The 24,303-nt window shown below is 39.2% G+C and overlaps 1 protein-coding gene across 5 annotated transcripts in view; it reads left to right on the top strand.

Moving 5' to 3' along the window:
- The window catches only part of kif26ab (kinesin family member 26Ab), a 118,087-nt gene that overhangs the window by 43,792 nt on the left and 49,992 nt on the right, over window positions 1-24,303 (top strand). For 4 of the 5 annotated variants that reach the window (XM_058991452.1, XM_058991451.1, XM_034058280.3 and 1 more), the window contains exons 3-4: window positions 12,345-12,845; window positions 21,896-22,074. In XM_058991452.1, the coding sequence (XP_058847435.1) occupies window positions 12,345-12,845; window positions 21,896-22,074 (680 nt within the window). Of the gene's footprint in view, window positions 1-3,232; window positions 3,605-12,344; window positions 12,846-21,895; window positions 22,075-24,303 lie in introns of those variants that run through there. The other variant, XM_058991454.1, reaches the window with a different exon arrangement.

Here is a 24,303-nt window from a genome sequence, read left to right on the forward strand (position 1 = left end):
GTGGCTGTATTGACCCCAATACCATGGCTTTGCTTTACCTCCCCACCTTGGCTTGAGGACAAGCTTCGGAATTGAGCATGTATGCTAATTAATGATTTAATTAATTAAATGTGGCCAGCCTCCAGTTCCAATGTCTTTTGTTCCTTCTGATCAGTGTTTTTAATTTAAACATTGTTTTAAGTAATTTGGGGTAGCTCAAATATCTAACATTCAAGATGCAATAAGCTGATACAGGAGCACATCGATTTGCCCCTGCCAATTCGTCCTGTGACAATTCGTCTCGACAATTGGTCCCCACGACAATTGTTCCCGGCAAAAATTAGTCCCGACGACAATTGGTCCCCGCGATAATTGATCACGCACAGCAGGGAGGGACAGCTAAAGCAACAGCAAGAGGAGAAAGAGACATATACTATACACAACCCACATTTCCCAACACACCCCGTTCACACAAGTGGTTCACAATTAATTCTTACAGTTTGCAATGATATTCCAACAGCTTTAAACACTTGCACATTGTTACAAATTTTCATATGGAGAATATCTTTTGAGGACCAATTGTCACGGGGGTGAATTGTCACCAGGACCAATTATCGTGGGGACCAATTGTTGTTGGAACCAATTATCATGGGGACCAATTGTCATTGGGACCATTTATTGCGGGGACCAATTGTCGGTGGGATTCATTTTTGCCGGGACCAATTGTCGCCAGGACTAATTTTCGCCGGGAACAGTTGTCGTGGGGACCAATTGTCAGGGACGAATTGACGGGGGCGAATTGTCATGGACCCAGCTGATACAAATGCCAAGGCTGTTTTGATGGTTTAAATAAAGTTTAATATTCATGAAACTGTTCTAGACATTCAAGAACATTAATATTTTTCATGAATATCAAACTGCATTTTATATAAAAACAAATACTTATTTAAAAAACTAAAACTTTGTCAAACTTTGCAATTTCCTCACTGTAGTATCGTTGAGTTTGTTATCCCTTTAAGTGTAGTTTTAATGCACTTAAGAGGTGCTCAATGGTAATTTAAGAAACCCCAATAGCAGTTTGCAGTCAAACTGATTCAAGGGAGTTAAGTTGCAGTCTACGTACACAGCTTAGATGCTTGCCATAATTCACTGCACTTTTGCTAGGAGAAAGTGTTTTTCATGTGGGACTGAAAACAAAACAAACAGTTTAAGCTACAAAACTAAACGATGTCCCAATGGGAGGGGGAACAGCTTATTGGTTTAAACAAAGGAGTGTCTAACTGTGGTATGAATGTGGATTTGTTGTCTTTTAGGTAAGAAACGTCCCCCATACGACTGGTTTAGCCCAGGCTGAGGCAGCCCCACCTGGGTTGACTACCCACAACAACCTCCCAGTCTACATACAACTTCCATAACCACTTAGCTGCTTGACTGAAGTATAAAAATAAGCAAACAGTTCTGGCCTTGGTGGAAAGAGAAATAACACTTTCAGCAAGGCTCTATAATTGTATTTATTGATTTAACAATTAGAATTAGTGAGGGAATAAATCACAACTGTCACAATGTTTACAGTGTTGCTGTAGTGACCAGCAGAGCTATACCCTTTTTTTCTTGTTGGGATACAAGCTAATACTTGTTTGTTACAGCACACAATTCTGTTGCCATACTAGTTTTATTTTTTAATTTTTAACTTTAATCCTATTCGTGGGACATTATAGCACAACAAGGGATGTGGTTTGTTTAGCTTTCAGACATTTGTGCTTCCCTTTGTGTTCCAAATGAAATTATTTCAGTTTCAATTAATCTTAGTTACAGCTTACACAAAGATGTTTTCATTGCATAGAGAGATCTGGAACGTTTTTGTCCTGTGCACTCACTCAGTACTGGCTTTTTGAAATGAAATATATGTGTTTACATAATGTATGGAAGCATGCCACATCTGGAATCATTTAGATAAATGTGAAGTATTTGATCTGGACAACTGTTTTCTTTTCACTCCTAGTGCAAACTTTTTTCTTTTCTTCGGCTGCTATTTTAGGTTAAATAAGTGAAAAAGGATCACTATGTTTTACAGCGGCTCTCTTGATGGAATATAAAGTGTAAAAGTACAAGGCCATAATTGCAGAGCATTGTGGACGAATTCAGATATAATGCATATCTTTCTAGTAATATTCTCCACTGTGAGTATTTTAAAGTGCTTTTGAATGTTGAATATAGACTTACTAGGCGGGCGCAGCATAAACAATATTGCCATGGCACATGAAATAGCAGGTTGTGCAGTCATACTAAAACAGGCATTATAAATGTTGTTAGATGAATAAGTTAAGCAGAGCAGAGTTCATTATTTTTAAAAAAAAAGTATTTTCACACATAATTTTTAATTGCAAAAATAATTATTTTAATTGGTCTCTGTATAATTCTCTCTTTTGATATACTTTTAAGTACTGTAAATGACAATCAGACATGTTAAATATGGCTTTGAATAATAACTTAACACTGCACAGAAATATAGTCAGAACTAGAATTCTGTTTTATTTTTATTGAGTGTGGGGGTGGGGTACAGCAGTCAGTCAGGAAGGCACAAACAGAACCCCAGATGTAGAAGTTATGTGTTGGTCTATGCTGGAAACAAAATGCGTTAGCCAAGGAGAGTGGATAGTTGAAGGATTGAGTGTCTCTTTGTATACAGGATTTAAACCAAAGATAAACTTTTAATGGCAACTCCAACTTATCAGCAAAATAGTTTTGTAAACTTTTAACCCTGAATGTGTTTTAGGTAATTTATGAAACTCTTTTGTATACTGAAATTGAAAGCTGAACGAGGAGTGTGATTTTCCCATAGTTAGCATTATTATGACCAAATGGGCATGGTTTCAAATACTGGTGTATTGTTTGTTTAGTTTATTTAAAACTGCAGAATACATTTCAATTGCCATTTCTATCTAGCTTTGAGTCAGTATTCACATTATGTTATTGACTTTGGAACAGATAATAACAAGCAAGCAAAAATTTGAATATAGTATTACTGTAAATGTTGAGCCATGATAATTCACTCAAACAAATGTGTGTGTTGCTTGGTTAAACTTCCAGAGGAAAAGCTTGTATATAATTAAGTTAAACAAGTTTAATGTGATTCATCAAAATTGCAAGAAGTCCAACCAATCAAGCTTTGTGAAGTACTGGGTAGACAGATTTAACAGTAAGTAGATTTAGGTGATCTATGAAAAAAAGTGTGATGCACACAAAATATATACTGGCAGCACATATTTCAGAGATACAACTAGATGATAATAACCTCTGTTTATATGGGAACGACTCCTTTTTTTCAGCACAGTAATACAATCCAGCGGTGCAGTTTTGTTGATACCTTTAGCCAATTGACAATGCGAGTGGGAGAGGCCTGGAGGTAATTAGTGAGTTTGATGGCTGGAAGGTTGGTTCACATCATTTGTTCACGCTGTGGGGCTAGAGTCACACCGCCAAGGATAAGGTTACAAATAGATGTCCGATGTGGCTAACGCTGTGCCTAGGTTTTATTTTATCTGCAGCACTGCTATACGCTGTTCACTTCGCAGTACATCCAAATGGAATAAATGCATGATCTACGTAAACGTCTTAAACAGAGGTAAGTTTGCATTGTACTGTATTCTACATAACTTGTAGGTGTACGAACCAACACATGTTTTGCACTGTTTAGGTGCGAGACTAATTTTAACGTGCTTCAGTGGGGTATTACGCTGATAGCTAGTGGACTGCCAGATAAAGCGACGTTGCTATTAAAGTTACATTTTCCACTGTGTAGAACTTTGTTGAGACGCATTGCTAAGTGACACCAGCAAGTGCAACGTGTTTGCATTAATTTTGAACGCAAGCCTAACTGTAATTCAAGGTTATGTGGAAATCTAACTGCATTAAACATATAGTAAAGGTATATCAATCGAGCTTTGTTTTTGTCCTCGCATTTCTTTTAAACCGTTTAAACTAGGAAGCAATGTGTGCTTTCTTTAGCAGCAAATAAGGAGCTTATCGTTTGTAATAGATTTCCTGGTTTTAAAATGACGAGCCAGCAAACAAATCATAAAAGCGCTTTCTATGTCAATAAAGTTCATAAGCTGCAACTGGCAGTCAGCCGACCAGGACAAGAGTCAACATTTGGAACGCAGAGAAGTGATGCAGAAAAAAGATAACCCAGGGATGAACTAGGCATGAACGACTTTTACACGTTTGAAATAAAATATATCTCACCACTGCTTGTTTAAAGCAATTGCGTTTTATGGACTTTTCTTGATGGCGGTTACTTCCTTGGTGTTAACAACAGTGGTACCGTTTCAGGAAAGTTACAGCCTTGAAAACTTCTGTGAATGTTATTAGCTTCATAATAACAACACGAATTCGAGGATTTTGCGTTGAAAATATAGGAGGGTGTCGATTTTATAAAGTATTTGAACATTAACTAGTAGGTCTACCACTGATATCAAATAGCACCTTAAAAGATTATTTTAAGAGTTACTAATCCAGAGCAAATCCAGATAATTATCTTTATTATATAACCCATGTTGTGAAAAAGAAGACTATATTGTAAATAAATCTTCCTTTTTTGATAACCCCTCCTGGCTGATACATAAAGAAAGATGGTCTGTGCATTCACATGTAAAATGCAGGTAATGTGTCTGGGTTTCATGAACAATAGGCATTGAAAAGTCTATCACACAGCACCTTAACAACAAAGAAGAGGTATCATCCAAGGTTTAAGAATTCTTATTGAAAGAGGTGTGATCAGATGTCCTGATACTACAGTAATAGCCTACAGTTAAAAATGGTAAACATTGACTCCCAGGGACAGAATTACGATTTTACAGTGGTTGTTTGGATAGCCAAATGGTTTTGTGTGGCAATCCATTTTATATTTTTATAATCAAGTATATCCGAACATGGTTATTGATCGCCTTGTCATGTAATATTTAGAATACATATTCCATATAGTGAATTCCATACTTTATTCCATATAGTGAATTTAAAATACAACTCAAGGCAAAGGGCAATGGAGGCTCTCTTCACTATTCATAATAATAATTATTATTGTATTATTTTTTTGTGCCTACAAATGTGTTAAATGTTATAGTCCACATCCTTAAATAGTGCCCATGTCGATGGAAATGGTGCAATTCTGAAAGTTTCTTAAGAGGTGTTGGACACAACTTAAACCAAAATGCAACATTTAATTGGCATTAACAGTGGTCTTCATTCTTCATGGCTGCCAAGAACATACTTAAACACTGTAACAGACTTGAATTGTCAAAGGGTCCCCAGGTGTTAAAGTACAATATTGGTAGTCTAGCCATATAACCAGAATTTAACCACACATGCTGGATCTGATTAGGCAAACCACGCTTCGCTTATTTAACAAATTGCCTTAATTACAGAAGCAATAACATACTTATTTTACAACAGTCCCAGTGACATACAAATAAAAGTGGAGTTTCTATATGAAGGCTTTTATTATAATCAGGTGGGACTTCCCTTAGCATAGTATTGGTTTTGAGAGGGAGAGTTTTAAGAAAAAGTTAAACTAAAATTTTAAGTCAGTTTGTCCTTAGTAGATCCTGGTTCTGGTTTTAATAGACCAGCTAGGCAACAAAAAAAGAAACTAAACAATTTGTGTTGCAAATCTTGCAGCTCACACAGCTCAGCAGCCATTTTTAAGACATTGAAATATTTAGGATATGCCTCAGGGATGCCATGTCGACAGAAGCAATAAAACTATAAAAAAGCAGATCCTACATTATAGCTGTCTTTTGATAATGGCTTATCTGTGATAGATATAACTACAGTGTGTGGTTGTCATATCAAGTGTGTCCATCAGTGGACCATTCCAATGGGCCATAAACAGATGTGCAGTATGTCTGGAAACTTTCTTGGGGGGCCAGATTTTGTGTGTAGTTCTGTAGTTGATCTCTCCTGATCTTAAACAGATATCCTATCTGAAGTAGTGGCATAAATAACGACCCTTGCGATGTTCTGATATTTACTTGGGCTAGATGATCTCAGCTATGTCCAACCTCAAAAAATGTTTTTGGTCAAGTGTAAAATACAGGGTAGGTGTCATTTTAAGTTAGAGGTAATACTGAGGCAAGTCTGTAATACAATTCAAAACTAGTGGTCTTTTTTATATTCGTTGAATTCATCAGTGCAAGTCATCTTGAGTTATCTTGCTGGTAAATGGCTTAAAGAGTTGTCTTAGAACAACAGTTTTAACATGTAAAAGTGAAAACCCCTCTGAGCATTATTTATGGTACGCAGAGATGGAAATAAGATGCCTATTGCATAGCAGTTTTACCCATTCCAGGTTTTACTACGAGCTTGAGTAGCTCCAGTGTATAGGTAACAAGCTCAGGTGTGTCTTATTAAAAAGTCACAGCAAAACCAGGATGGGATCATACTGCTATGCAGCGGGAGTCTTATTTCCATCCCTGGTACATGTTAACTCTTATCACAATAGGGGCCTGTCACAAACTTCAAACTATTTTTTCTTAATTTTAGAAAAAGTGGAGCTTTGTACATTCACTAATGGCTTTAATTGTTAGAAAACTGGTCTTCTGAGGACCAGTTTAAATGTAAAGTCTGTCCCAGAGCTTTGTTCTAACAGTTACGTTTTTTTATAATTAAAGTTTAAGGTGAACAGTACCCCTGAGAATAAACCCCCCACTAGGGTGCCAGAGGTACTGGACTGTGAAAAATGCAACAGTTTACTTGTGTTTACTCATTGGAACATTTTAAGAGGTTTACAAACCAGACACCACTTTAATCACTTTTTTTTTTTTTTTTTTTAAACAGTTTAGGTACTAAATCTGTAGTAAAATGTCCCATTTTTTAAAATCTGCAATTGAGGCTAAAAGATGATGAAACTAATTGTAACAATGACTTGTTCTTTATGGTTAGGAGGGACGGTGTGTTTTATGATTTACAGAGGTCTAATTGTGACTGGAGTATTATAATACTTGGCTTTTCACACTGGGAGTTTGAGGTTTACAGCACGGCAGGCTCTTCCTGTCAGGTTACTTTTCCCTTGTCTTTCTGAGGGCCTATAATTATGGCTGGAGTTGTTCTATTCTACAGAGGCCCAGGCACCCTGTGGTTAATAGCCCACACATCCTCCCCCCTTCTTTAAATATTGCTGTGGAATTTGTATCAGGGTTTTTGCATGATTTGGTGAGGGAGTCATGGTGTTGGAGGTTGATGGGTGTTTCTGACGCAGGATGGTGAACATATTTTAATGGGCTGGGGTGTGAAATTCTGTCCTTTTTATATCCGTTAAAGACAGTTGGCAGCTATGTGCATTTCTTTTTACCTCTTGCCAGGTGCTGTTAGATGCAAAGTTTATTTTAAGTGATTAAGTAGTTTCAGCTTACCTCTGGCTAGTGACTTATTAAACTAACAAGCCAGGCCATATTCTTACCAATTGCATTCATTTATAATTCACCATGTGCTTGAACTAAAATGAACTTGCAGAACAATAGCACATCTGTGCCTTTTTAAAAGTAATTTTTTCACCACAACTAGTGGTTAATATAAGTAGGCTATAGAACCTATTTTGATTTTCCTCTTCAGTTTAATAAAATATGTGATGACAGGCTCTACAGAAGGGTCCCAGTGGCTCCGGGCTGTGGTGTTAGCCTGGTTTACACATTTTATCTCTATGCACATGCTTGAGTTAGTTACAAAGGGCTATGAGTTAGTTACAAAGGAAATGTGCATCCTGGGGTTGGGAATGGGGTGAGATGGTTTTGGGAGGCATTGAATCATGGTATTTGGGTCAGTAACCTTCCTCTTGTTTGACAAGTACAGTGGGGTGTTTCACAATTTAAAATACAGGCGGTTTTACGTCCCAATCTCAGGATGACACCTCCAGCCACACCTCAGTTATTGTTTGTGTATTGGCAGGTGGAGAAAGTCAAGGCATCATGGAAACCTGTGCTACTTTATCAATCTGCACAACAAAATATGTTTCTGTATTTAATGTTTCTTTTACACTTCTATACTTGTATAATATGAACTTTTATTAATGAATTAATTTATCTGTAGAAAAATGGTTCTTATTTTTGACTTGCAAGCCCAGCATTTAGCATTACATTTGAATTAAAAACTGAAAAGTTAATGTCTGTTTATCGACAGGATTCTTCTTTTTGCTTTTGTTCATAAATATTTATCATAACTTCTCATTTCTCCATACCATGAACATCTTCAAAATCAATGGATTGTATTTGTGAATTTTTCTTCCCATGTTAAATGCCTCAAGTGGTTTATGCTTTTGCCATTTTTTACAATGATTTTTCCCTGCCTACCTGTGTTTTTATCATTATTTCACTGAGTTTGAACTTTGCTTTAACCATGTATATAGCAGTAAAGCTTTACAAGTTTAGCTCTGAATCAGAAGCATCGATACCCAGCCATGATCAGAGGCATCTGAGCATCGACCTCCAGCTCACTTACAGAAACATAAACTTGTAAGACAGTTTTACAGGGGACCCCTAGTCTGTTACCTCAGTAATTGAAAAGACCAACAAGAAAGCGCTGCCTTATATTAGACTCCCTAAATCAATGCTTAGCAATATATAGAGTAAGGTTCAGATACTAAGGAGAGATTGATTTCTTCAAAGTAAATGCTATAGATGGGGGATCCAGGCTATTGAGGGTCCACATTTGATTGCTGCTCAATTGTTTCCTAGGATCTAAATGTTTTGGTAGTGGTATTTCATAATTAAACAGGCAATTGTGTTTCAGGGTTTAAAAAACAAACAAAAAAAAAAAATGGTTGCCTCTAAGTAGACAGGGTGATGAGAAACAGGTTGCTTGTCTTAACACCTTTTCTTTTAAGAATAATGAGAATCAAATTATAGTTCTTGTAAGGATATGTGTCCTGCACACAGTGGCTCTGTAGCCTGCTCAGAGCCACAAAAGTATATTTGTACAGTTTAAATATTAGCCTAAATGTGTTTATTGCGTAGTCGTACAATGTTAAGTCAATTTGTAGTGCTAATGACGGAAGTTATCACGTTCATATTCCAGTGGCAAGGGGGCGTTTTAAAGTTAGATTAGATTAAAAAAAAAATGCTAAGCTTTTTGAGTGTGCATATCACCTTAATATTTTTCGAATATTGCCTCATAACCCTGAAAAGGTCACGCAGTTCAGGCAGCATAGCTGTACATAAACAGCAAGAGCAGGTACTTCTTTAATTTGAAGACAACTTGATGTCGCCAGTGGGTTCTTAAAATATGCTTATCCCTCTGACACTATCTTCCTGTAACACCACACACTCCTGGCCTGATCTTGGTATCATCATCCAGACTATTATATGTGTGCATTGCCCAGCATTTGCTGCCTCACACCATAGAACATTGATTCATTGATGATCCCTCAGTGAGTATAATTTTCCAGGCAATGCCCTATAAGAGCATTAAGTTGGTCTTTTTTTTATTATTGGGGCATTTGTTTTGGTGGCTGCTTTACAACAGCAATAGAATTAATCTCTTCTAAGCTGCACACTGGGCTGGGATAGGGGGATGCCTCTGAGTGTTTTTACACTGATATGCTATATTATCTCTCAACTAAAGAATGGCAGTGACAGTGAGTGTATTTTTGATGGGATTTGTTGAAAACAAAAGCTTCCAATTCATTCTAGTCAGAACTTGCAGAGGTTTTATAGACTTTTTTTTTTTTTTTTTAAATAACAACTCCCTTCCATCCAGTACATTTTCACACTTTGAAAGAACTGGCTGTGTGTCGACTGCAAAACAGGAATTTCTTCCTCTAGTGGGATGTGGCTTTAAAAGTCTGGGTCAAAGCTGTCTAATCCTGCTGTGCAGTGAATGGCTCAGCAGTGATTCTCATGCTGAGTCGCAAAGGGCTAATGCAGGCAGCAGCGCTCATCTCTTCTCTCTGTGGCAGAGACCAAATTGCTTGTTCAGGTCTCCGTGGTGATTTTTCTTTTTCCTTAGCAAGTTAGGTATATAGGGTTTGTGTGTAATAAATCCTGCACATTCATGTATTTTGTAATTGGGGAATTATTCATGTATTTTTTATTTTTATATATATTTTAGTTGACTTCCCCAGCCTTCATTTTTACTGTTTTTATTTATTTATTTATTTTTGTGTCATTGGGTATGATCCCACAAAAGAAACGCAACACTCCGGTCTAATGGATTTAATGAAATATTTTAAACATAGATATCAAACAGAATCACAGAAAATGTGAGCAAAAATACAAATCAAAGAATCATACGTTTTCAGTATGAAATGTGACACACTTTCAAAATGATAACATTACAGAGTTAGTATCAGGTATGACCTCCCTGAGCATTAACACAATCCTGGTAGTGTTGACGCATAGACCTGATCAGCCTCTGGATAGACTGCCAGAGGACGTTCTGCCACTCTTCCTGTGCAGCTGCAGCCAGCTGGCGAAGGTTGGCTGGTCGCGGTTGTCTTCTGTGGGTGGCACTGGCGATTTGGTCCCACAGATATTCTATTGGACTTGGGTCGTTGCCAATTATTTTTTTATTATTTTCTCCCTATTTGGAATGGCCAATTATTTTTTAGGCTCAGCTCACCGCTACCACCCCTGCGCTGACTCGGGAGGGCGAAGACGAACACACACTGTCCTCCGAAGCGTGTGCCGTCAGCCAACTGCTTTTTTTCACACTGCGGACTCACCATGCAACCACCCAAGAGCTACAGTGTCGGAGGACAATGCAGCTCTCGGGCAGCTTACAGGCAAGCCCACAGGTGCTCGGCCAGACTAGAAGGGTTGCTGGTGCGCGGTGAGCCAAGGACACCCTGGCCGACCTAACCCTCCCTCCCCCCGGGCGACGCTCGGCCAATTGTGCGCCCCCCACTGGGAGCTCCCGTCCACGGTCAGCTGTGGAATAGCCTGGACTCGAACCGGCGACATCCAGGATGTAGAGTGCATTCTGCACTCCAGTGAAGGTCTAACTAGAGAGGGATTCAATTTCTGGCTCCAGTGTGCCCAGCATTTAAGACTTGGATAAAACTGACTGCTGGCAGGGATTGTTCAGTATCCAAGAGCCTAAGTAGAAGCTGGAATGGTGACCGCTGTTACCCTTTTAGTGTCTGCTAGCCACATTTCTCTCTGGTTTATTACAGTCCCTCTGAAGAGCATCATAAACATTTATGTATAGGGGTCCTATTGTGTGCCTCTGAATGCTACCAGGCTTGACTTTTTATACTGCTTAAGAGACTTCATGAATTTGTGTTGCATGCTGAAGCTGTAGTGGAGCGGCGGGGCTGCTCGCTCAGGATACAGCCTCTCTCCTGAGCATTAAAGAGACAGGCAGGCGAGATTGCATTTGAAGTGTGGCTAATTATAAGTGCGAGGAGATGTGTAATTATCAGGTGCACCTCAAGCCTCTGCCTTTCATAACAGATGATTATTTTCATGCTGGGCTTTTTATCATATGTAAATACTTATGATATATAAATAAGTGATTTGGTGGATATGTCCAGCTTGTCCAACACCCACCCCATTTAAGATTCAGTGAGGTTTCAGGAGGATGAAATGCTAGCATCCCTTCTCCACATCATCTCCCTCTGCCTTGGGACTTCCATTGTATAGATAGTGACCTGGGCCATGGTGTGGGATGTGGTAATGGGAGTTCACCAGCTAGTACGGTAGTCTCCACGTATAGGAACACCTCCTAAGAGAAAGCACTTTGCCTAACACCCTTGTGGTGAAACAGATATTTACCATTGTAAATGCTGTGCCTAAAGGTACAGGAACTTCACTTAAACACCTTTTTACCACTGCTAGCGATTCATTCACAACTGATACAGTACTGTTTTGTAACGGGATAACTCCTCATCATCAAACTTAAATTCAAATGGTTAATTTATGTTGTTGAGCTAAACATGAAAAGAATCTGCTTTTTTAGTTTTAGAGATTTACTAAGTCCCCATTTTTCTTTGGTATTGCTAAATTGAACTTGCTTTGTGAGTTATTACTTCAGTCCCAGTTAAAGTAAATAATAATCATAATGTGTTATGTGGTTTTGTGAGGTTGGATAGCAGTGGTATATCTTAGTAAAGCAAGCATTACTGTACAGGATCAAGAGCATGTTACCTAGCAGCTGAGCTCAAATCTCTGATCTGCTTTACTGTGAGCATTCTTAATTTTCTGTAAGCAGCCTTTCAAAAGTCTTACCTAGCACCCTTCTCCATGTTTGTTTTTTTGTTGTCATTTCTAATTGAAATTACTCAGTTGATCAAGACACTAAAATAAAGTGTACACTTTATTATGATTTAATAAATGGTTCACTCAATTCTAACACCTTTTCCTTTATCTTGCTTTCAGGACCCAGGCTTTGCTGCTCTGCTTTTCGACAAGCTCCAAGTGCCTGAGTACCCACAGAAAGGGCGGCATGAGGGCAATCACTGCTGTGAAGTCTGTGCCACCCACCCTAATCAGCTGAGACAGGAAGCCCTCCAGATGGTCCAGGCCCTTGCCCAGACGGGCAGCAAAGAGACACCTGACTTTGCCCCCAGCACATTTTCTGGCATCCCTCAAAGAACTGGGCTTCACAACATGGTCACCCTCTCCTCTTCCAAGGACTGGGCCCTGCAAGCCAGCAGGCAGACCAGCAAGCCAACCAACACCCTTCCCGGAGCAGACAGAAGGAAGGGTCTCGGTTGGCCGCAGGGTGTGAGCAACATACCCAAGTCCAGTGTCCAGGTGACCGTGGGACCGGGAGCCTTGAGCAGCACATTGAGCTCTGTCACCATCCAAGCACAGCAATACCTGGAAGGCATGTGGAGCATCTCCAGGGTCAACAACTTCCTTCCTCAGGCCTGTCTGGTAAGTTCTGATAAAATACCTGTGGTTGGTCTTCCTACTGACTTTGACAGGTACATTCCTTCAGAAGACAAGCACCTTCTAGGCTTTGTGACTTTGTGTTACCAATTTCAGTGGGTGATTTGACATATACCTATATATGTGTGTGTATATATACAGACGTGCTCAAATTTGTTGGTACCCTTACAGCTCATTGAAATAATGCTTCATTCCTCCTGAAAAGTGATGAAATTAAAAGCTATTTTATCATGTATACTTGCATGCCTTTGGTATGTCATAGAATAAAGCAAAGAAGCTGTGAAAAGAGATGAATTATTGCTTATTCTACAAAGATATTCTAAAATGGCCTGGACACATTTGTTGGTACCCCTTAGAAAAGATAATAAATAATTGGATTATAGTGATATTTCAAACGAATTAGTTTCTTTGATTAGTATCACACACGTCTCCAATCTTGTAATCAGTCATTCAGCCTATTTAAATGGAGAAAAGTAGTCACTGTGCTGTTTGGTATCATTGTGTGCACCATACTGAACATGGACCAGAGAAAGCAAAGGAGAGAGTTGTCTGAGGAGATCAGAAAGAAAATAATAGACAAGCATGGTAAAGGTAAAGGCTACAAGACCATCTCCAAGCAGCTTGATGTTCCTGTGACAACAGTTGCAAATATTATTAAGAAGTTTAAGGTCCATGGAACTGTAGCCAACCTCCCTGGGCGCGGCCGCAAGAGGAAAATCGACCCCAGATTGAACAGAAGGATAGTGCGAATGGTAGAAAAAGAACCAAGGATAACTGCCAAAGAGATACAAGCTGAACTCCAAAGTGAAGGTACGTCAGTTTCTGATCGCACCATCTGTCTCTTTTTGAGCGAAAGTGGGCTCCATGGAAGAAGACCTAGGAGGACTCCACTTTTGAAAGAAAAACATAAAAAAGCCAGACTGGAATTTGCTAAAATGCATATTGACAAGCCACAATCCTTCTGGGAGAATGTCCTTTGGACAGATGAGTCAAAACTGGAGCTTTTTGGCAAGTCACGTCAACTCTATGTTCACAGATGAAAAAATGAAGCTTTCAAAGAAAAGAACACCATATCTACAGTGAAACATGGAGGAGACATTGGACTATTCTGAAGTGGCCTTCTATGAGTCCTGATCTGAATCCTATTGAACATCTATGGAAAGAGCTGAAACTTGCAGTCTGGAGAAGGCACCCATCAAACCTGAGACAGCTGGAGCAGTTTGCTGAGGAAGAGTGGGCCAAACTACCTGTTAACAGGTGCAGAAGTCTCATTGAGAGCTACAGAAAACATTTGATTGCAGTGATTGCCTCTAGAGGTTGTGCAACAAAATATTAGGTTAGCGGTCCCATCATTTTTGTCCATGCCATTTTCATTTGTTTTATTATTTACAATATTATGTTGAATAAAAAATCAAAAGCAAAGTCTGATTTCTATTAAATATGGAATAAACAATGGTGGATGCCAATTACTTTTGTCAGTTTCAAGTTATTTCAGAGAAAATTGTGCATTCTTCGTTTTTTGTGGAGGGGTACCAACAAATTTGAGCACTTCTCTCTCTCTCTATATATATATATATATATATATATGGCATTACCAGATTACAAACCGTAATGTTTACTTATTTGATGCCCTTTTCCTTCTCGTAGTTTTTTTATAGGAGTGCCAAAGAGTTTTTGTCATTATTGTTTTGCTGTTATGTGAGCTTAACCAAGTATTTGGTGTTTTATTTATTTATTTATTTTTATAAATGTTTTTATAAATGTAGAACAGCCTTGATGAGATGTGTCTATTGGGTGCCAGCAATCAGGCTTCTATTAAATGTGCTCTGAACAGATGAGAGATATTACATGAGGTATCCAACCGGTAATAAGTCCCAGCTGAGTCTCTAGGTCCAGAAGTGATTACTTGCTGGATGAGATCCAGGCAACCTTGGAGGAAAATCAGTTATCTACAGTAGTTAAGAACAGAGTTTACATGGACTGATTGACGGCACCTGATCAATTTAATAACATTCTACAAGTTACCTGATAGAGACAAGTGGAATACCAAATTACTTTTTAACTATGAAGTTTCCTTGTTTTAAAATTATTATTATTATTATTATTTATTTCTTAGCAGACACCCTTATCCAGGGCGACTTACAATTACAACATATTACATTATACATTATTTCACATTATACAGATATCACATTATTTTTACATACAATTACCCATTTATACAGTTGGGTTTTTACTGGAGCAATCTAGGTGAAGTACCTTGCTTAAGGGTACAACAGCAGTGTCCCCCGCTGGGGATTGAACCCACAACCCTCCGGTCAAGAGTCCAGAGCCCTAACCACAACTCCACACTGCTGCCCTCGGGTTGATTCGGGTTGATTATGATGTATCTGTGTCGGTGTCAGTGTTCTGACATGATTTCTCTTCCCTTGTCTGGTTCAAGGCTAGGCACATCACAAATGACATGCTTAGTGATGCATCATCATCAACCCTCACATGTGTGTAACCAATAAATAAATAAAGTGGGGAAGTCATATACAAGAAATGACACAAAATATTAACACAACCACTCACAACTTATGAACAATATGTCAAACTGTAAATTAATCAATAGGCTAGCAGGAGAGTGAGTTGATTTATGTATTTGGCGTAAATTTGATTAACAAAATATGCAAGTTTAATAACAGCAAAGAATCATAAGATGCTGTGCTGACATCTAAGTTGCAGTGGGCCGTTAAATGCGGTAACTTGGAGCCCCTGCTTTTTTCACTCTGACTAGTTTTGTGGGCAATATGGGCACACAACATGACATCACTTGTCTGTCTGTTTGTAATCTGTGGGTGACATGTTTTTAACAAAAGACACAGCTTGGGTTCCAGCAGCCCATCCCATCTGGTGCTGAGATATGAAGATACCTGCTGTAGGCTGAGGTACCCTGGGTGTTTGGGTACCTGTCAAATTGCCATTGGGCTGCTAGACATACAGTGGTAGTGCTTTTCTTGTGTCTGCTTGGACTATTACAAATATTTAGAATGCAGATCAATTTCAAGAGACAGTTGCTGGCCCTGAGGCAGACATTTCACATGTCCTAAATGAAATGGGAAGTTCACTCCTGCTTCCTGTATGAGGTTAGGAATTCCCATTTAGTTCCCTACTTGTTTTGGGAGACCGTTATTGTCCCACTGCGTGCGGCATTTGATATTTCATGCACACTGCTTCCATTCACTTCTGACATTTTCCAACAGTCTTATAAGCAGATTATTAGTTTGCTTAAGGTCCCTATTGTTTAAGCATAATTCAATTTAAATTACGGCCGCTAAATTATTTTGAATCACTTGTGTGACTTGCCTGCGGACAGTCCATAAAAAATAAAAATGTTCTGGGGTGCTGTGTCTTTTAAATGTACTCCATTGAGTTTTCCTTTCTGTTCCGTTGCCATATCGATTTTTGTATCAGAACTGTAGCCATAATGGACATATAATGATGGGTGCTGGCAAACAAATCAATGTTGAGATTATTGGATATGTAAATGGTATCTTGAGTCAAAGCTGAGGTCATTTTCCAGAGTGAATAGTAATCATTGATTTAGTAGCAAGATCAGTAATACTGGTAATGGATTTGGGGGGGGGGAGGATTTAGTGAGCTGCATAAGCTACTGTATGAGATAACTGTGTTTGTCTGCCCTGGATACAGTTGTTGAAATGGATAGTGAGCCCTGTTTATAAATATTTACCATGCTTGTTCTCCGGGATTAGGAGAAATGGATGAGGTAGGGGTATTTGTGAGCAGACTTTTGTTTTCTGTTAAACTGCAAGAGATAATTTGGGATGACTCATGCATAATGCATTTGCTGCATATGAAACACAGATTAGGCACAGACATTCCGGTTTCTGCCCCAATCACAGTTTAAGGACCATGACAAAGCCTTTAAATGTGATCCACTACTATCTAGCTGTCCTGGCCAGGCTTTAAAGGCATGTTTCTTTGTGAGGGGAACATCTGATCAAACCTAAAAGTGCCTTGGCGCTAGCTTGCTAAATTCTACACGGTGAACAGATTGTGTGCCCGTCAGCGTCTCCCAAACTGACTGCTTGTTGGTGCAGCAGTTTCCAGGACATGTGAACGTCTGTTGGGCGGAAGTCAGATTCAGGTTTAATATGTTACTACCTCCCTGCCATTTGTACTCACAAACGTGATATTTCTCCATGACTGCATTAGAAGGACTTGGCGTTAATCTAAATACTGTCTTAAATACTCTTTGAGTCAGGTTACAGATATTCAAAACATTGTATTTCAGTATAAATAAAGTAAAGGCCTTTGGGTATTAAGAAGTACATTTCTACATAATCAGCAGAACAGTTGGCGTAGGATACGTTTGTTCAAAAGTGACATTGTCAGCTTTTGTACAGATTATCGATCAACCAGTTAATAGGATTCTAGCATAAAGCCTTTGTTAAGCACTGCTTGCATGCAGATTAGGCAATGTTTGATACAAATACAAGATTATTCCCTCATTTATTCAACATGAAAAAAGAGTCTCTAGCCACCACAAGGTAAATAGAATGCCCCTTTAGGATATGGAGTACAAGCACTGGGGGACGAAGGAATGAGCCTTAGTTATGAGCAGTTCTTTAGAGAGAAGTCATATCTAGGAAGCCTGACGTTAATGGCGCAACCTGGAAATGTATTGCTGGTAAATGACGCCTTACAAGTATTCTGCACAGAAAAAATTACACGTGAAAGGCGACAGATGGACTTCAAGCTTCACCTAAAGAATATCCGTTGACCTCAGTCTGTGCAGATTAATTGGAAAGCTGCGCACATTCTGCTTTATATTTATTTTGATTTGATTAAATGTTTCTGACTCTGGGTGGCATATAGCATCTGTTGCCAGCAGACCAGCAGTGGTTGCAGCACATTATTTGAAAGTTTCCCCACTAAATTCTTCTCAACCTTAAGGTTCGTCCCCAAACCCACCTGACACTACAGTATGTGGTCTTCAGTCAGTTATGAGGAATTTGTTTGATGGTTGTCATGACTTAAAATTAGAACCTATCTTCTGAGACAGCTCTAGATTTTTTTTTTTGTGACTGTTGTTAATATTCCAGTGCTAGTCAATAGCAAGACAGAATCATCAATCAGTCAGCACTGGGGACTGAGCCTCCCCCTCGCCTTCTTACAAGGTGGTCCAATGCAGTATGGTTTATTTTACCTTGCCATCAAGGAGAGGATTGCTCTCCAGTTCTTTCCATTGAGGTGTCATTAGATGACCTCCCCGGCTTTTTTATTCACATATGAGACAGTCCTTTCTTGTCAGTGTCTGCGACTGTACAGCTAGCTTTGAAATGGTATTCGGACAAACCATATTGTGGGAGGGTGGAAAAATCCAGAGGTGCTTCATGATATTTTCACTTTCCACCATGGATCCACTCATGGATTTGATTGAATGTCACTATTGATCAAGGAAATAATATGGGTCATAAAGTCATCCCATAGTTTGTAAAGGTTTTGGTCTAGTGCAGGTACATTTTAATAATAGCTTAGCAGGTCAGCAAAAACAGGACAGGTTTATGCTAAATCCATGCAAACTTGTCCATCTGCACGTGATAATGACTAAGTGTCTACGGGGATCAAGGGTGGCTGGGGATCCTCTAAAGGTGTCAGTACCATTTGGGTTACCCATTTACTGCCAACATGGGTGCATTCCCCATGTCAGACCTTTAGCCTGTCATTGTGTAAAATGGCAGGAGAGAAAGATTGGTGTCTGCAGCAGTTCTGAAAGACTGGAGCTGACAGAAGGGATGTGATCTGAAATGGAGTCTCATTAGCAGAGACCAAACCATGAATGGACGCTGCTGCCTGGTGCAGCTAACAATGTCAGCCTAATTAATAACTGAGAGAAACTGCTCTCTTTCTCTTTTCCTCTCTCGCTCCAATAAAGGATCTGCTGTGTTTGTGTCCATCTTGAAAGAAGGAGAGAGAGAGAGCGACAGAAAGCTGCATGAGAAATTAACTCCTTGCTCCCCAGAGGAAGACTCCTGATGGCTAACGGCTGCGTTCTATTTTCATCTCTTTTGTTTCTTGTTAACCTCTGCCCTCGCAAAATAGGTCTACAGTGCCATCTCACCTCAGTCTAACTTGATTTCACTGATAACTACGTACCTCTATTCAGACGACTGAAGGAGACTGTGCTTCCCCATTATAACTCTATAATTGAGAGCCATAGTTACAAGACCGTGCTGTTTGTGTTCCGCTTATAAGGAGAATGATATTGCTAGTGGACTGGCATTGTGGGTAAAATGGGAGCTCCATCCATCTTATAACTGATTCCGTGGTACAAAGTGCTGCCTTATTAAGGGGGAGCTCTGTATCTCCATATTTGTACACCACCAAATACCTACATTAGTTCTGAGGTCTTGATTAAATAGAAGTACTGTATTGCTTGAACAAAAAGCAGCTGCAACCAAGAACTTCATGCATAACCTGACAAATATCTTTCCGAAATTAGTCTTTTGATGCCTTAGTCCAGAATCTCTGCTCAACTGACTGTCTGATGTAGCTCCTTAAAATCCTCTGGCTGAAATACTTGCCAATGGCTGCACCTTTTATACATTTGTATTACTAAAGGACAGATTGTTGTCATAGAGATAGAGACATTTAAAAAAAAAATATGGTCAGATCACAGTGTTGCACTCAACAGAGATGCATATTGGGGGTGGTTTGGGACAGGGAGCAGGCATTCTCACAGAAATGCAGTGAAAGCTGTATTCTTTTAATGGTTTCTAATAAAACATTTTCCCCCACAAGCTTCACGATGAGATAGAAGATGACTTGCCATTCTTCACTGATTGATTATAATTGATGAAGCTCTTCATACATCTGTGGTTGACAGTTTGTACTGAAAACCCATGACCCATGCGCAGCACAGCTTTTTATATACCTGTGTGTGTGTGTTTATATATATATATATATATATATATATATATATATATATATATATATATATATATATATAATATTACAGCAAGGCAATTTGCAATTTCTGTGCTAATTAACAAAACGTTATCCCTGTGTGACTAATCCTGCTCGGCTGTACAGACGAGATTTAGTTGTAAGAAATTCTGTTTTCTAGAGGAGGGAATAATCTGTTCTAAAAACAACAACAAAAAACTGCCTCATTTGTAATGTTAATCAGTTAATAAATGGAAAAATATGGCTTTTATCTTTCAGGGTCTTAAAATGCCACTTTAATATTCAGTTGGTTAATGAGAGGATATGCATTTGCTTTAGTTATTATATTCTTTCTGTAATCAATTTGCCTTGCTTGACTTGAAGATTATGTTAATAAGACAGTTATTTTGCAGGGAATAATAAAATGGGCTATCACTCAGTGCCTGAGTACATATTACTCCCTGCGGCACCTGGAAAAAAATGATTCTTTATATTCCTCTCCAGGATACTCCCATCCATTGTAGTGCCTACTTATTTCTTATCTTTTATTGCAGTAATATATTTACAGAAGGATATTTTGTGTAATTCATTATAGTAAAGAAATGAAATAGACCCTTGTGTAGCTTTCTTGCAATTGCTTTTATTAATGATCTACAAATGACATGTTTGTCTTATGTTTTTTTATGCAGCAGTCTCATCTAATAAAAAAAGAAACAAAACAGAAATTGCATTGAATTGATCATGAAATTAGATGCAGGAACATCTCCCATCTATTAGTTGGCTTAGCAGCAGGTGCTGTCTTTTCCTGCTATTGTCATCTTTTTTGCCGCAAATGCTGATGATATACATGGCTGTAATCCAGTTAGCCGCAGTGCACAAACACAGTCAATTTGTTGGGTAATTAACTTACCCGCTTGTACTGTAGTTTTAATTTCTGATAATCTGTTGATCTCTCTGCTAACCATGTAAACACCAACACAATGCAAAGATGGCAAAATCTGGAACCTGCCTTTGCAAAAACAAGCACTAAATAGCTAACCAAGTAATGGATATCTAGCTACTATATGTAATCTTAGTTTCCAGCTATATGTAAAACATATAATGCTTTTTAACTAGTTGAGCTCAACTTATCTGTTTAGTGTTAAGCAGTTGGAACTAGATAGACCTGTTCCTTTTAGCTGAAAAGATGGGGGTCTAACTTTTGAGGGCTGGATATCCTAAAAACTAAATAATTTGACATACGTTCTTTGATATCATAGTGTGTCTCTCAATCTGTATGTCAGTTTGATAATGTAGTCCTTAAAGAATAAGAGATTTTCTACATAAATGAACAGCATTCAGTACTATTAACATAATGTAACACTGATAAAGACAATTATTTAAACATGTTTAATATACCTGGAGCTGTTCACCAGTCACTCTTCTGTGTCTCTAGTATGCGCTACCCCCAGACACTGGAAAGGAACTGTGCTGTACATTCCACACAGGTAGCGTGATTACAAGTGAGGGGACGGCAGCAAAATCCTTTGTGACATGTGGGAACACCGGGGGATAAGCAGCTGTGTCAGTCGTGGAATATGAAGTGCAACAATGAGAGCACTCGGCTTATCTCTCGCCATTTCTTCATGCCTGTCAGCCTGTTTGTGTGAATTATCCCAACCAAAGCAGCTCAGCCTTGCTCTGCTTGTCTGCTGCAGTCATGGTTGTAAACCTCTCCAATGCAGAGCAGACATACTTCTCCTCCTTTATTACTACTAGCTGTCAAAATTATGATGTTGGCTACCGGGGCTAGACTGCAGGAATCAAATTCTTCTGGGCAGGTTGACTCGTTCAAGCCAGAAAGCCAATGGCAATATCTGCAAACTACAAGTAGGGCATCTTTTAGCACTGTCAATCCACAAATATGTCCCTAACATCTCAATATTTAAACTGACAGAGTTAAAGGAGTGGGAACAGTAAGCAGCTGGTAGAAGCCAGCTAACAAGATAACTTTGAGCAGGTGGAGATGTTGGCTGTGGATGAGAGAAGTAAATGGAGGGAATGCCGTTCTAATCCAGCCTGTGTACGCCCTTGTTTCTTCACAGACGCAGGCCACGATGGCTGAGAATGGAAAGGAGGGTCCGGGTACTGAAGCCACTTGCGGCTCTCCCAGCAGCTGTGTGCAGGCACAACCACAGAACAGCACAACGCCCAGCGCCCAGGGTATGCTGGGCCAGGCCGGGGTCAGTCCAGGCACCTCAGCTGCTGCTTCCTTCTTCATTAGGTAATGTCACATTTATTTTTCATCATTCTAGAGCAAATTATATTCACAATCCTCTGTAGGCCACTTCTTGATGGGGGTCAATTCATACACATGAAAGCAAAAATCCTACCTTTGTTCTGGTGTTCGTTTGTCTTAAGATAGAAGTTTACCACAACAAATATGGACAGCATTGATTTTACCATGTTTAATAATACCAGTACTGTACTCAGAGCTGTCCAGTGCTTGCCAGTGCTTAACCATGCTTTCAATAAGCTTTTCCAAACCCGGCTTATTTTTTTTAATTTTTTTTTTGGTACAATACCCCTGTAAGTTTTTGTAAGGGAGAAAGCAGGAGGCACACACACACACACACACACACACACACACACATATACACTGGGATTATGAGAGTTAAGATTAATATTGTCTGATCCCAGTGATGGATGTATTGACTGGTCAGATGGAAACCGTGCCACAGCAAGTTGTTCATGACTTACACGGGAGAATTGCAGAAGTAATAAATGACTGCCTTGGGGAAACAGTAATGGTGATATATTAGCCTTTAATGTTACAAGACACTAAAAGACAGTAACCTTAGAGTGGGAGCAGTACGAGAGTTGCAGGGCCACGTCAGTGCCCAAAGTGAGAAAATTGAAGCAGGACCCCAACTTGGCTTAAACATTTGAGGCATCTGCCAAATTTAGAACCATCAACAAAAGGGCCACTTTGCAGTAAAAAGGGTGGAGATTCGAGTGGCCCCTGATACACCCTGGGCCTGCATTAATCTCTCTTCCTGAGTGCAGGGCAGGTTAGCCATGAACAACGTCCTGTGACGGTACAGCTTGACCTGTACAGCACGAGGGTTCATTTCATCAGCTCATTTATAATTGCTCTGTTTTTCTGGGCATTCCGCAAAAACAAACTTCCAAAATTGATTGGTGACATATAGATGAACTATGAAAATATATATATATATAATATATATATAGAGAGAGAGAGAGAGAGAGAGAGAGGAGAGAGAGAGAGAGAGGAGAGAGAGAGAGAGAGAGAGAGAGAGAGAGAGAGAGAGAGAGAGAGAGAGAGAGAGAGAGAGAGAGAGAGAGAGAGAGAGAGAGAGAGAGAGAGAGAGAGAGAGAGAGAGAGAGAGAGAGAGAGAGAGAGAGAGAGAGAGAGAGAGAGAGAGAGAGAGAGAGCGCGCTCTGGAAAAAATTAAGAGACCACTGCAAAATTATCAGTTTCTCTGGTTTTACTATTTATAGGTATGTGTTTGGGTGAAATGAACATTTTTGTTTTATTCTATAAACTACTTACAACATTTCTCCCCAAATTCCAAATAAAAATATTGTCATTTAGAGCATTTATTTGCAGAAAATGACAACTGGTCAAAATAACAAAAAAGATGCAGTGTTGTCAGACCTCGAATAATGCAAAGAAAATAAGTTCATATTCATTTTTAAACAACACAATACTAATGTTTTAACTTAGGAAGAATTGTTACCCCCCCTTTTAGACATAGTCTACTTGGTTGGTGGGCCAAAGTATTTGGGGAAGCTGGGTCAGTTTTTCTACAGGAGAGGATGATTTCAATTCAAGATTTCAGAGCTGCTCTTCTGACACATCACACTCACTCAAGGTGGTCCGTCATCAGGACCTTTCAACTGAGATTGCATTCAAAGCAGCAGTAAAGGACATCATTCTTCTTCATGTGTGACAGATCTGAATTCCTTCATCCACACACTTGCGACATGCGTCTTTTTTGGAAAGTCGTACAGCCTTTTCTCATGTGTCTGCGACTTGAAATCGCATGGTGTTGGATAATGTTGAAATGTCATTGTTTGCTGCATGGTCTGAGTGAAGCTGTACAGCTTTCATAGGTGTCAGTGCCTGAAGTATCGCACTCATCTGCAGCAGAAGTATGAACCAACCCTTAGTAAACAGGGTGGCAGCATTTACACAGTATCATACAAAGATGGGCTCTTTTTATAAGAAAAAGTATAAAAGGAATGGGACAAGAACCATCTGAGATGTAAAACCCTCTTGTTTGGTACTAGTCTTTTCAAACAATACAAATAAAAACACTTTCACAATCGACCCCCCAGATGCCACAGGCTTCTGAATTTCTTGCTATGTTTATGATTATTTCACATACTGTTAGAAATGAATTCTAGAGTCTTAAGGTACTTTCAAACAGTGGCTTTGGAGAATGATATTCACTTTGTACAAAATGCAATTTCATCATCAAGCCTTTAC

This window comes from Acipenser ruthenus, chromosome 18 (genome assembly GCF_902713425.1).
Source record: "Acipenser ruthenus chromosome 18, fAciRut3.2 maternal haplotype, whole genome shotgun sequence".
In the NCBI taxonomy this organism is placed as follows: domain Eukaryota; kingdom Metazoa; phylum Chordata; class Actinopteri; order Acipenseriformes; family Acipenseridae; genus Acipenser; species Acipenser ruthenus.